The sequence below is a fragment of the Ovis aries genome, chromosome 4 (assembly GCF_016772045.2).
Source record: "Ovis aries strain OAR_USU_Benz2616 breed Rambouillet chromosome 4, ARS-UI_Ramb_v3.0, whole genome shotgun sequence".
Taxonomy (NCBI): Eukaryota; Metazoa; Chordata; class Mammalia; order Artiodactyla; family Bovidae; genus Ovis; species Ovis aries.
Window position 1 is genome coordinate 33,301,610 of NC_056057.1, and position 13,462 is coordinate 33,315,071.

Sequence of the window (13,462 nt, forward strand, 5' to 3'; positions counted from 1 at the left end):
TTACTATATGTGTGTGTTTCCCTTACATGCTTCCTCACAACATAAATAATGGAAAGTCTGAATTACATTCATGGCAAAGGGAGAAAAAGACAAGAAAAGTCACTGAGTTGCTCAAAGACAAGTCAGTGGATCATGGTGATCCGTCAGGGTCCTGCATTCCTTGTCTTGGTTATTAGCAGTCCTGTAAATTGGTATTTTTAAAGCAGTATTAACTGGAAGGAAATGGTCTTTTACTTTGAACTAATTTTGGTAAAAGTGTCACTGTGCCTTTTCTGGTTCACATGTTTTCGTAACAGCTAGGATCCAGTGAGCATTTATTATATGCTGGGCATTGTTCTGAATACTATACATGCATTACATGGTTTAATTTCACAATTCCATAGATAGGACAATACAGGTAGGGCTACATCATAAATTCCTATTTTACAGATGAGGAAACTGAAGCACAGGGATATAAAGCAACTTAGCCAAAGTCACTCAGTTATTACAGTAAGTAGGCTGAGCGTCTAACACTCTCATACAGCACCCGACACTGCACACCGACTGGTTCACGTGGTAACGACTTATTTTCACTTAACAAGCACAAAGTGAAAAATAAAAAGAAAACAGCCCGTACTGACTGCATTCACAGCATGACAGGATAAAATGCTACCACAGCACTGTTGGGAAAACACACTTGCCACGACGCCAGGAGAGAAACTGGGCTTTGTTCCTTTATCACGTGCAGACAGCCCTGAGGTCACATTTTCTGGGTGCTGCGTTACCAAAGGGAGATGAGGTAGAAATTTATTTTAAACTTAACCTACCGTCAGGATCAATTACCAGGCCTGTAGCCCCGATGGCGGCATAATTTCTCCCTCAGGATTGTTCTTTCTATAGATGTTCACAGCAAACTGTTTCTGCTTATTAGTCTAGCTCTTTATCAGCTACTAGGTCCTTGAGGAAGCAGACTCTATTTCACTTCTGTTCTCATCCATTCAGTTCTGTGTGCTCATTTGCTTCCTGAGTTCATAAATCTGGCACCTTCAATAGCTACGTTGGAAGTGTGTTTGGAATGAGAGGCAGACAAGCTACATGAAAGCTGAAGTATGTGTAGAAATCATTGTTCAAAACCACAGGAAACCTGCAGATTATGCGTACAGGGCTATTTCCCCCCTGAACTTAGAAAGCAGGTGAAATCTTAAAATGACTTTTTCTCTCCTCCATCACCAATATTATAACTCAAATTGATCTTCCCTCCTAGGAAATAAAAATCTACGACCATTACAAACTTGACCTGCTCCTTTCTCAGAGTCCCAGGCCAAGAATGGCAATCTAATCCTGGGTGAGTAACCCTAGAAGCCCTACAGCCCCTAGGAAACCAAGTTTCTGCTGCCAGAGGACCAGGGTGTGACACGTGTGTATGAATGTGCTCCTTCAAGAGTCATGTGATGAAATCTGGAATGTTAGATCTGGAAATCTCATGGGATTCGATCTGGAGGAGGCCGCTGCCTGGTCTTCCCAGATGCTATGTGTTAGGCTTCAGCCTCATAAACAGTCTTCAAGCAGTTATCTGGTTGAGTGGTTCACAGCACTGTCTGCCTGTTAGAATCATGTAGGGTGGGTGGAAAAAAATATAGATGTCCAATGGGGACAACAGACGATGAGATGGTTGGATGGCATCACTGACTTGATGGTCGTGAGTTTGAGTATGCTCCAGGAGTTGGGGATAGACGGGGAAGCCTGGTGTGCTGCAGTCCATGGGGTCGCAGAGTCAGATACGACTGAGCAACTGAACTGAGGCTCCATCCAAGACCAGCTGAATCAGAACCTCTAGCTGAGACTAGATCATAATCTAAAAATTGCTTCCAATTGACTTTAATATACCAGGATGGAGAACTTCTCTATTCTACCTAAATGCCTCCCATAGCAAAAATGTGGGAAATTCTAAAGCTGCCTTTTCATTTTAGAGAACCCACATATACTCCATACATTTATACATTTTATAGGTGAGGAAACAGAGTCTAAGAGTGATTGTTGCATTTCCAAGTTCTTACAGCTAGTTTCCCCTCAATATTTATGTTCCAGACACTTGACATAAGTCATCTCATTTAATTCTATCAGCAAGCCTACCTTTCAAAGGTGGTAACAGCAGGGATTATAGAGGTTAAGTAATTTGCCCCAAATTCAGGTACAGGCCTCAGTAATAAACGTATACCTTAAGGAACACTCAAAGAGACACTAAATAAGGAGAGCTGTCACTTTGAGTCTCAAAGTAAATTGATGCCTGCCTCCCTTGATTCAGTCCAGGACTACTTTTATTAATATTACATGGAAAAACAGCACAAGACAGAATTTCTGGATGGCCAGGCAGTTTTAGCAGTATGGGTAATAAATCAAGGTAACTGGGGCTCAAAAATGTCTTTTCCTTTCATCTATGTGGCAATGCAAGGGCACGCAGGGTGTATCAATTTCTCCACACAACCTCCTACATTATTACAGCCACATAGACTTGGCATGAAATATCAAGTTCCTAATACTCTGTAGAAACCCTGTTTCCTAGGACTCCATTCTTAAGGTTTGGATGTGGAATGTTTTATGCATAGTTTCTGCACAGCTGAGTCATGGTGAGGGAACAACCTTGTCACGGAGACTTTATTCTGTTGATAAGGATGGACTCTGTTCACAATAACTCACTGTCAGACCCTCTTGTAATTTAAACCTTTTTTTTTCCTTCTAACATTCTTGTCTCATTTGGCTCCCATTGAGTCTTGCTGTCCAAGAATCCAACAATTCTAAAGAATAGACTCTAAACAAACATCATCTTGGTGAGACAAGCTAGCGAGCTCAGCTAGGGACACCTGAGGACTCCGCCATCTCTCAGCCCCCATGACTTTGGCTAAACTCTACAAACCTAAACATATCAAGGAGCTCTCTGGATTCAGAGTGAGCATGAAATGTAACAATTCGTTTTCTACACCTGATCTTAGCCAAAAGGCCGAGAAGCGATACAATTCGTTTTCTCCAAAGAGCCATGGGAATATTATTTGTACAAACCTAAAGAGTGGACACTGGCATTAATAACATTTGAGGGACTTCTCATTCCAAATCCTCCAAGACAAGTTGCCTAATGACAAACGTGGCTGCAGAGAACCAAGTGTCATTTAATTTGGAGGTCACCGAAACTAAGTTGGCAACTCTAGTGAGTGTATCACTCCAGTAGTCACAGGTCTGCAAATGACTTGCTCGTGCCATTCCCCAGAAAGACATTGAATTTGGCCCTGGGCACAGTACGTGGCACCTGTCTGCCATTCCAGCTTCAAAGCAATTTGGTTGCATAATTAGAAACACATTAAAAATAAGCAGACTGCTCCAAATAAGGAAGCTGTGAATTACTCTGGTGTTAGCAAAAACAAAAATGGGACTAATAAAACTGGACCAAATGCCAACTTCCTTGGGATAAGTACATTGCATCCAATTAAAAAAAATTAACTATGATAAGATATGCATTATAGTCTTAACCATTTTAAGTGTATAGTTAAGTAGTGCTAAATATATTTACACTATGGTAAAATCAATCTCCAGAACTTTTCAGCTTCCCCAACTGAAACTCTGCCCATTAAACAACCCCCCATTTCCTTATCCTCCAGCCCCAGCTACCACTATCTTCTTTTCTGTTTCTATGAATTTGGCTACTCTAGACACCTCCTATCGGAGAAGGCAATGGCACCCCACTCCAGTACTCTTGCCTGGAAAATCCCATGGATGGAGGAGCTTGGTGGGCTGCAGTCCATGGGGTCGCTAAGAGTCGGACACGACTGAGGAACTTCACTTTCAGTTTTTACTTTCATGCATTGGAGAAGGAAATGGCAACCCACTCCAGTGTTCTTGCCTGGAGAATCCCAGGGATGGCGGAGCCTGGTGGGCTCCGTCTCTGGGGTTGCACAGAGTCGGACACGACTGAAGCGACTTAGCAGCAGCAGCAGACACCTCCTATAAGCAGAATAATATGATATTTGTTTTCTTTCGCTTAGCGTAATGTCCTCAAGATTCATCCTTGTTATAGCAGGTGTCAAAATTTCCTTCCTTTTTAAGGCTTTTTAACACTCCATTGTATGTATGTAACAACTTTTGTTTATCCAGTCATTCATCTGATTTTTTAAAAATCCTAAATTGAAGCCAGTTTTGATTGATATATTCTAATGTGGGCATTCTCCTGTTCTCTGTGTGTGTATTATACATCTATAAATCTTATAAGAAGTAAAAGGAAAGTAAATTAAAAATTCCTAGTTTCCTTAAAGACTTTTTAAACTATCCTATCTTACTCTTTACAATATTTGTGTTAAAGGTTTGGCCACTGGTTGAATACAAGTAATCCAGTTAAAACTTTCCCAGACACAATTTTTAAAGGAGAATGTACAGCTACCTACATTGGCAGTAGAATGTGTACAGTCATGAGCATGGTATGGACGGTAGAAAGACCTGAGTCTGAATTCTGCCCTAACACTGTGTAATTTTGGGAGGTTATTTATTCTCTCCAAGCCTCAGCTGTCTTCATGTGTCACTGAGAATAAGACCTAGCACATGATACACACTATGAAAGATTTCTGTTATTTTTGTTACAAAGAGTTTCTTCTCAGAGACAGTAGTACTAGAGAATAAATAAACTCTTTTTGTAGGAGTGTGCTTTAACTATTCAAAGGATGCTTCTGCTAGACATCTAAAAGGTATTAATATTCATCAATATCCATGTAAAGAGATCCTATTGCATAAATTAAGCAATCATGTTCTTAGGTAATTACAACCAGCCCTACAATGCTAACCAAATATGTAGCTCTCAGCAGTGAACACTGGAAACTCTTCCTGAGTGTCATCTAAATACAGTCTACTGCCTATCAGGTGCCTCTACTGCAGAAGCTGCCTCCCCTTTATTAGCCATCTCCTGCACATCCCCCATCTGAGCAGCAGGGCTCCACTCGGTCTCCTCCAGCTAGAGCCTGCAGGTCTCTAGGGAGGAACTGAGCCGTCGTGCTGGGCAGAAAGTGTGGCTATTTTCCTTTCTGTGTTAAGTCTGTCTAATATGAAAATAACTTTGTCCATTGGAACCTCACTCCAATGCTGCTGACATAGCCCCTCGTATAGATGGCATTAACTTATGTGACTCCTTTGGCACTCCAGTAATTTTAGTCCTTTGGGTGAGTTTCAAAGCACATCATTCTCATACTGAATCCATTCACTCTTTAGTAAAGTGCTCTGTTAAGGAACAGTCAACCTTGTTGATCCAAATATTAGAGACAGAAAGTAGGTGTAATTTTAGCAAGAAGGATAGGAGAGAGGGAGAGGGGGAGGGGGAGGGGAAGAAGAAAACATCAGAAACAGACCTGCAAGCTGAGGACGGCTAAGAAGTATTGCCATGCCAACTGCTGCATTTGAAGCGAGCTCATCAATAGTCATTAACTGAATGGACACTGTGCAGACATGCTCTGCTATGGGTCCACCATCCTCAAGCAGACTGACTTCCTTACTTTATTGAAATTCAAAGCTTTCTGGAAATTTCCTTATTCTATACTTAAAGTCCAATAGCACACACTTATTTGTTGAAATTTAACTGATTATTTGAGGAATTTTACTGAGTATTTTAAAACTCCTTCTGTGATATCTGAAGCTACCCAGCTGTCCAAACCATGAAGCAAGCAGATGATGAGTAGAAAAGTCAATTTCTAATCTTTCACTCAGTTAAATAAATGAATACATCTATACATCTACATATCTCAATTAAAGAAATGCTTATCTGGAAGGGAGAAATTTCCTCCAGTATTAACAAATCTGTCAGTCATTTCTCCAAATACTATCATCATGAGGGGCAGACCTGACCCATGAGTTATGGCCATGATAGCGCCAAAAGACATAAATAATTTATCCTGCCAATCAGAGTATCGAAACTAAAAAAAAGAAGGAAAGAGAAGAGAAGAATACTTAGCTTGTAAACAGAATTTCTCTTTTTTCACCATGTATGTTCTTTGGATTTTTCTTTAAGGTCAGTACTTTTGTAACCGTTCCAAATAAATGTATTAGGGAAGAAAGAGAATTTCAATTCAAATCATTGTCAGAGTAATTTTGAGATTCTATTTATTTTGTATCTGTGTGGAAAAAATCCTAATTTCATTGAATCAGTGTCTTATTCGGATAAGTGATTGCAATATAATCAGAAGGGACTAAGATTTGGTTTCATTAAGAAACACTGTTTGATCTTCCAGAGCTCCTGAGGTAGTGAAGTAGAAACAGCTAGGGGTTGATGTCATTTACACACACAGACACAATACATCCTTTAAAAAGACATTCAGAATATTTCAGAGGGAGAATTATAGAGTGGAGAAGGAACAGATATTCTGGGTCTTGAGGATAAGGCCCCTTTAAGAGACTTAAGTTAGCTTTTGGAAGACAGATCACTAGTGAAGGGCAAGAAACTTAAGGAGTGCCTGCTGCTGCTGCTGCTAAGTCGCTTCAGTCGCTTCCGACTCTGTGCGACCCCATAGATGGCAGCCCACTAGGCTCCTCCCTCCCTGGGATTCTCCAGGCAAGAATATTGGAGTGGGTTGCCACTTCCTTCTCCAATGCAGGAAAGTGAAAAGTGAAAGTGAAGTCGCTCAGTTGTGTCCGACTCTTAGCGACCCCATGGACTGCAGCCTACCAGGCTCCTCCGTCCATGGGAGTTTCCAGGCAAGAGTACTGGAGTGGGGTGCCATTGCCTTCTCCGTAAGGAGTGCCTGGGTGTGTGCTTTAGGGAAGTCTTGCTTATGGAGATGATACTCATTGTAGAATCTTGAAGGACAAGGGGGAGTTAGTGAAGAAGAACTGGGGAGTGCAGAGGAAGTGGGGGAAGTGGGGGGTTAAAACAGCAGGGTGACTGGAAACTACATGAGTCGTTTCATAGTAGTTCACATAGACGGCAGCCCATCAGGCTCCCCCATCCCTGGGATTCTCCAGGCAAGTACACTGGAGTGGGTTGCCATTTCCTTCTCCAATGCATGAAAGTGAAAAGTGAAAGTGAAGTAGCTCAGTCATGTCCAACTCCTAGCGACCCCATAGAATGCAGCCCACCAGGCTCCTCCATCCATGGGATTTTCCAGGCAAGAGTACTGGAGTGGGGTGCCATTGCCTTGAGTCCTCAGGGAACTCCACGTGGTGGAATTTCTAAGCACACAGTACAGACCATGGAAGACGATATTAGAGAGAGGTCTAAAAGGCCTGGTGGCCACACCAACTATCTTGGATGTAGTACCGTCTATAGAGGGCTTCTGTGGTGGCCCAGCTGGTAAAGAACCTGCCTGCAATGTGGGAGACCTCAGTTCGATCCCTGGGTTGGGAAGATCCCTGGAGAAGGGCAAGGCTACCCATTCCAGTACTCTGGTCTGGAGAATTCCATGGACTGAATAGCCCTTGGTGCCACAAAGAGTCAGACATGACTGAGCAACTTGCACTTATCACTTATAGAGGGAAGTAGTTATACCAGTAAAGTGCACGACACCCAAGAACTAACCAGCGATCAGTGTCATGATACTCCAAACCCTTTGTCCTTCACCACCTGTTTTAGTTCTCTCCAAATTCCCACTTTTTCTCCCCATTTCTGATTGACTGAAACTATGCCTCTCTCTCTGTTCTTCTTTTCATCCTCTGCCTTCCAGACTACATCTCCCGTCTCTTAGTCTTCCATTGCTATACTTTTCCCTTTGTCCCTCACATCTCTCTCATCTTTTTAACCCTTATCTCTGCCACCCCACTCCCTTTGGGGGACAAAGGAAGGAACAGTCATCAAGAGAATGGGTGATGAGTCAGGCTGGGCAGAGTGGGGTCCTTGAGAGTGGAGGCTGAGTCAGAGGGAGTCACCATGCAGGGGCACCCTGAGGCTAAAGCACAAAGTAGGGGGTGGTGGGGGGCGGTGTGCCAACTGCTCTCAGGGATTTCCAGAAGTTCGGTCTGGGAGACCAAATTCCATCATTAAACACAGAGGGCAAGCAAGAGTGTTGAGAGAGGCAAAGGGTGGGAAGCCAGGTGGAGCTTGGAATGAAACAAGGCGGGCAGGTAAAGTCCAGAGCAGGTGGGAAGGGCCCCTTAAATTGGCACAAAAGGGACCAGTGTCCCCAAGGTTCACCTTAGTGGCCGGAGGGGAAGGGAGATAGAGCACTTGAGTTTCTGGGCCACAGCTCAAGCATAGGAGCAAGTCAACATGTAATGTTGTCTCCACCAAACATTTACGTGAAACTGCTGCTGCTGCTGCTGCTGCTGCTAAGTCGCTTCAGTCGTGTCCAACTCTGTGCGACCCCATAGATGGCAGCCCACCAGGCTCCTCTGTCCACAGGATTCTCCAGGCAAGAATACTGGAGTGGGTTGCCATTTCCTTCTCCATGTGAAACTGAGGAAAGTTTTAAAGGCTTTTCATAGTACATTTGAAACTCATGTAATATAATATATTCACTGCACCTCAATTAAAAAGTTTCTCGTATTAATGAAACATACTTTTATTGTCTCCAAGCTTCAGTGAAAATTCCAGGAATTTCAGAGTAATATCCTAAGTAACCTAGATCTGTTTTCAGTGAGTTTCCAACAGAAGAATGCCTTTCTGTGTTGTGCTGTGCTTAGTCACTCAGTCGTGTCCGACTCTTTGCAACCCCAGGGACTGTAGCCCGCCAGGCTCCTCTGTCCATGGGGATTCTCCCGGCAAGAATACTGGAGGGGGTTACTCCATGCCCTACTGCAAGGGATCTTCCCAACCCAGGGATCGAACCCAGATCTCCCTCTTTGCAGGTAGATTCTTTACCATCTGAGCCACCAGAGAAGCCTGAATGCCTAACTCCTAGTAAAATGCAGTTTTATCCTGAACCTCAATCAGAACAGCAGCAAAAAAAATTAAGAGAGTAGAAAAGATTACATTTATATTTAAGGTTAAACTTGCAAATTCAAATGAAAATTTCAGTTTCTACTTTAAGTTTTGTGACATTTTGTTTTCTGTAAGAGGCAGATTTAAAACCTTTGCATTAAAACCAGATTTAGTTGTATAAACAATTTATTCTCTAAAGTACTGGTGTACCTGCTCTCCCAGCCAGCCTATCCCTACCTGTTTTATTATCCACCTTGAGAATATGGGCCATTAAATACAATGAGCCAATCCAGGACATGTATCTTAAAGTACTTCTCGCTACAGATCCAAGACATCAAACTTAAATGAAGGCAGAACTGATTCAAACTTAATATTTCACAGCTTACCAGTGTTAATGGTCCAATCAAATTTACTTTCTTCATTTTTTCCTTAGTTTGGCTGCTGTAAAAAAAAAAACAAACCTGTATTTAAAAACTCTTACAAAATATTTCACAGTCAACTGAATATAAATTTAAGTAGTTACCATATTTGAATATTTTATTTTCAAATGTAAAAGAGTGATGCCCACAAACTGTCGAAGTTATCCAGTTTAACACACGGTGTAAGACAATAACCAAGTGCAAAGGTAACTGTCCAAGGCACGATAGAAATCTCTGGATAACTGAAGAATGGTCACCTGCCTGCAGCACGCATGCACAGAAGGAAGATGACCATGTCAACAATGTCTGCAAGATCAGTTAATTCTTCATGTGCTGAAAAGGTACATCTGGATCTAAAATTAGTAAAGGCCACTCTTCTGAATGATTATAGGGAGTGCCGTCAGGAAATCCTGTCGGCTCTACAGTCAAAATACATCTCGAGTTCACTCACTCTTTGCCACTTTCATAACTATCCTAACAGCCCGGAGAACTCCTGCCTTGTTTCTCCACTTCCGCTCGTGCCCACTTCAGTCTATCCGCAACGCAACACTCAGAGTCATCATTTAAAAACACAAGTCACATGCTTGCTAAAGAGGAGGAAGAGGTGAGTGATGGACTGGGAGTTTTAGATTAGCACATGCCAGCTATTACAAATAAGATGGATGAACAACAAGGTCCTCCTGCAGAGCACAGGGAACTGTATTCAACTTCCTGTAATAAACCATAGTGGAAAAGAACATGAAAAAGAATGTGTGTGCAAACATATATATATGTATAGCTGATCATTTTGCTGTACAGCAGAAATTAACACAACATTGGAAATCAACTATACTTCAATAAATGAAAAACAACTCTCAGGTCGTATTATGCTGCTACTCTGCTCAAAGACTTACAAGTGGCTTCCACTTTTCTCAGAGTAAAAGCCAGATCCTTACCCTGGCCTCTCTGGCCCCACACGATATTCTTTGTTGCCTCTCTGAGCACAGTGCCCACTCCCACCCCTGCCAGCTCGGCCCCAGTCACCCAGCTCTCTCTGCTGCTGCTGTCCTGTGAACCCTCCAAACACGCTCCCCCTGAGGGGCCTGCATTACCTCTGCCAGGAGTGGTACATATATGCCACACGGCTCTCTCATTTTTTTTTCAAGTTCTTGCTTAAATATTGCCTTCTCAATATGACCTACCTTAACTACCCTATTTAAAATTGCTTTTTTGCACTCCTGATTTCTTTAGCCTTAATTAACGTGTTCCCATAGCATTCATAACCTGCTAACAATTATTTGCAGGACTAAGTGCCCCTGGGAAAAGAGTTTATGGATGCTTCTTTTTCACAAATGACCAACTATTTGCATAGATCTAACTTTATATTACTTACAGCCCAAGAGTGCTCCTGGTTTCCTGGTCTGGGATATCTGATGCCCTTTGGTGATAATTTGTCTCAGAAGCACAGGCTATTAATTTGGTTTTAGGTTGGAAATGCTGTTGCTTCCTCAGTCTTGGGTATAGAATGAAACACAATCTGGTTCTCCCCTTAGGCAGGAAGATGGAATTTGATGTAATATTTTTCTTTTATGTATCTTGGGCTTTAATTCCATGCCATATAAAGACTACTTGCAAGATTCTAGCAACTACATATTCAGCATATGTATTGTTTACATCTATTCTCAATAATAAATAAAAGCTAACTGTAGCAGAGCAGACTTTTTTTACCTAAATGCATTCATTTAAATTTCCAGGTAAACTTTTATTCACAGGACTTAATCCCAAACTATCTGGAACATTTTCTAAAATCAAAGGACTGACATCTGCAACGAAATGTGTTCGGAAGAATGTGACAGGCAAAACTGCGTGATCGGAACGACCATGGAACTCTCAGTTTTCCCTAGACCACTGAAGTGAGCTGAACTTCCTTTAGCATACAAGTTTTGGTCCATTTTTTATAAAAGTGTGTCTCATTACACTTGAGTTCATAATCTTAACTTTTTCTTAGTCTTTCATACTCTTTGAACTGTCTTCTTCCTGACACAAGGCTGTGAGCGCCACTTCTGAGCACTTCCTTGGGCTCTGTTGTGCCACTGTGTCTTTTGCAGGGGTAGCCCCTCTGTACACTCACCAATGTTTAGCCAGTGCAACACGAAACAGACTTCTTGGAGAAAATACCATCTATTTATAGATTCACAGTCAATTCCAGCCTAAACTGCCAGCGAATGAAAACCACATTTTTCTAGAATAAAAAATACCACCCGTTGGTTTTCCAATTTTATAGGGTGAACTAGATATTCTGTGAATGAATACCACAGTACATAGAAGAAATAAAGCAAGATCATGTTTGAAGAAATTAACAGACTAAAATAATGCCCCAGTCTAACCACCAGATAGGCATGTTCTCTGATAACTAATCAGGCCACTTGCAGCTTGAGGACCCACTACAGAACCTGATAAGTCTGTCCCTCTGGGTGATCTCTGGATGACACAGGTCAGTTAGTTCTGGGTGGCTTGGCATGAACTCAGAGACCACAACAGCCTCATAAATTTTGAGGCTGAAGGCAAAAATGATTCACTGTCCTCAAAGTGAAAGAGGGACAAAGACAGCTTGCCACTTACTGATTGCTTACGCCCCTGCTAAGGTGGAGAAGTGAGAGTGACGAGGGCCCTCGGGAACCAAAGAGCCAGCACAGGGAGAAAGACAGGCAAGCAGACAGAGGCAGAGGTTTCCCCCTCGCATCTGAGCAACAATTTCTTTGGAAGCGCAGGTAACCCGCCCCAGGCTGCTCAAGGTTCCCCTCCCCAACTCACCCCTCACCCCCCAGAGGGGAGACAGAGGGAAGCGGAGAGCTGAGAGGAGGGTGGGTAAAAGGAGGAAGAGGAATAATGAGTGGAAGGAAGAAGCTGCCTGCTTCTCTACACTTGTTTAAAAAGCACAACCATCAACAGCAGATGTCTGATGCTCTTTAAGCCAGGAAGATCAGACCATGCTTATGAAAGTTTTCTGGAAAGTTTTCTGGAAAAGTCGTGAGCTCCATAATGCAAGGAATGTTATACCACACAAGCTCATGGAAGGGCCCTGCAAAAAGGGAAGGGGGCGCTTTCAAACCATGCTCTCTTTCCTGGTGGTGTTTATTGGCTAAGTCGTGTCCGACTCTTTGCCACCCAGAGGACTGTAGCCCACCAGGCTCTTCTGTCCATGGGGATTCTCCAGGGAAGAATACAGGAGTGGGTTGCCTTGCCCGTCTCAAAGGGATCTTCCCCACCCAGGGATCCTGGCGTCTCTGAGGGATTCTTTACCACTGAACCACCAGGAAAGCCAGCCTGTCGCAAAAGAAGCCTCAGTGACACTCCTTGGGTTAAGTCAGAACCACAGAAAAGACTCTAAGGAAACTCCAAAACAAAGGCCAAAGGCATCCTCCACTCAGCTTCTTTCCTCGGCTACATGTGGCTCTGCTGACTCGCGTGTAACGAGAAAAGCTGAAAAACGGTGGCCGAGGGTGGTGTACCTGCGGACGCCCAGTTCAAATCCGTCCTCCCTGGTCTCGGTGATCCGGAAGGTTGCGATCCTTCCCACCTCTGGATCCATCTCAGCCTGGGGAGAAACCAGTCTCAGGTGCAAAGGCACCAGCCCCAGCTTGGGGAGGTGGCCCAGCCTCCTCACAACACCCCCCCTCCCACCCCGCCGGGGGGTCGGGGCCAGCAGACTGGTCGCGGGGACCGGGAGGACCGCGCGGATGCCACGCTGCCCGCCGCGCGGAGCCCACCTTCCCGCGCTCCCCTCACCCGGGGCTGCGCCTGTCTCCGGCCGAGCCGCTGGGCGCGCCGGGGCTGCAGCCGCGGGGCCTGAGACTTTGCTCGCCCCCGCCCCACCCCGAGAGGGTCCGGCCCCAGAGACGCCTCCTGAAGCCGCCGGGGCCACGGCCCCGGGCAGAGGCGGCGCTCCAGCCGCCAGGCTCGCTCCGCACACCCCGCGGGGACGGGCGCCCGGCGCGCCGCCCTCCGCGGCCGCCCACCCCCGGCCAGCTGCCAGCCCCGGGCCCGCCGCGCCAGCTGCGGCCGATAAGCCCCGCGACCAGCCTGGTGCCGCTGGGTGTTCCGAAAGTCTGGCCTGCGGGCCCCTCGAGCCCTCCAGAGTGACTGTCACACTCCTTCAGAGCAGTTTTCTTTTTGAAGCCTTGCGGGGACAGTTTGTACTGCTCAC

General features: G+C 44.4%; 2 protein-coding genes across 6 annotated transcripts in view; one reads left to right on the forward strand and one right to left on the reverse strand.

Annotated features, from left to right (window-relative positions):
* SLC25A40 (solute carrier family 25 member 40) overlaps nucleotides 1-13,462 on the forward strand; it is a 128,016-nt gene that overhangs the window by 83,335 nt on the left and 31,219 nt on the right. The window contains exons 12-13 of one of the 3 annotated variants that reach the window (XM_027968516.3): nucleotides 1,244-1,324; nucleotides 9,758-10,973. In XM_027968516.3, the coding sequence (XP_027824317.1) occupies nucleotides 1,244-1,275 (32 nt within the window). In that variant the 3' untranslated portion in view covers nucleotides 1,276-1,324; nucleotides 9,758-10,973. Of the gene's footprint in view, nucleotides 1-1,243; nucleotides 10,974-13,462 lie in introns of those variants that run through there. The other 2 variants (XR_009600340.1, XM_042249149.2) reach the window with 2 other exon arrangements.
* Nucleotides 1-13,462, reverse strand: part of LOC101112460 (ATP-dependent translocase ABCB1-like) — a 166,288-nt gene that overhangs the window by 7,674 nt on the left and 145,152 nt on the right. For all 3 annotated transcript variants that reach the window (XM_042249153.2, XM_060414579.1, XM_060414578.1), the window contains 2 exons: nucleotides 12,768-12,853; nucleotides 9,244-9,298 (listed from right to left, as the gene is read on the reverse strand). The gene's annotated coding sequence lies outside the window, so the exon portion shown is untranslated. The remainder of the gene's footprint in view (nucleotides 1-9,243; nucleotides 9,299-12,767; nucleotides 12,854-13,462) is intronic.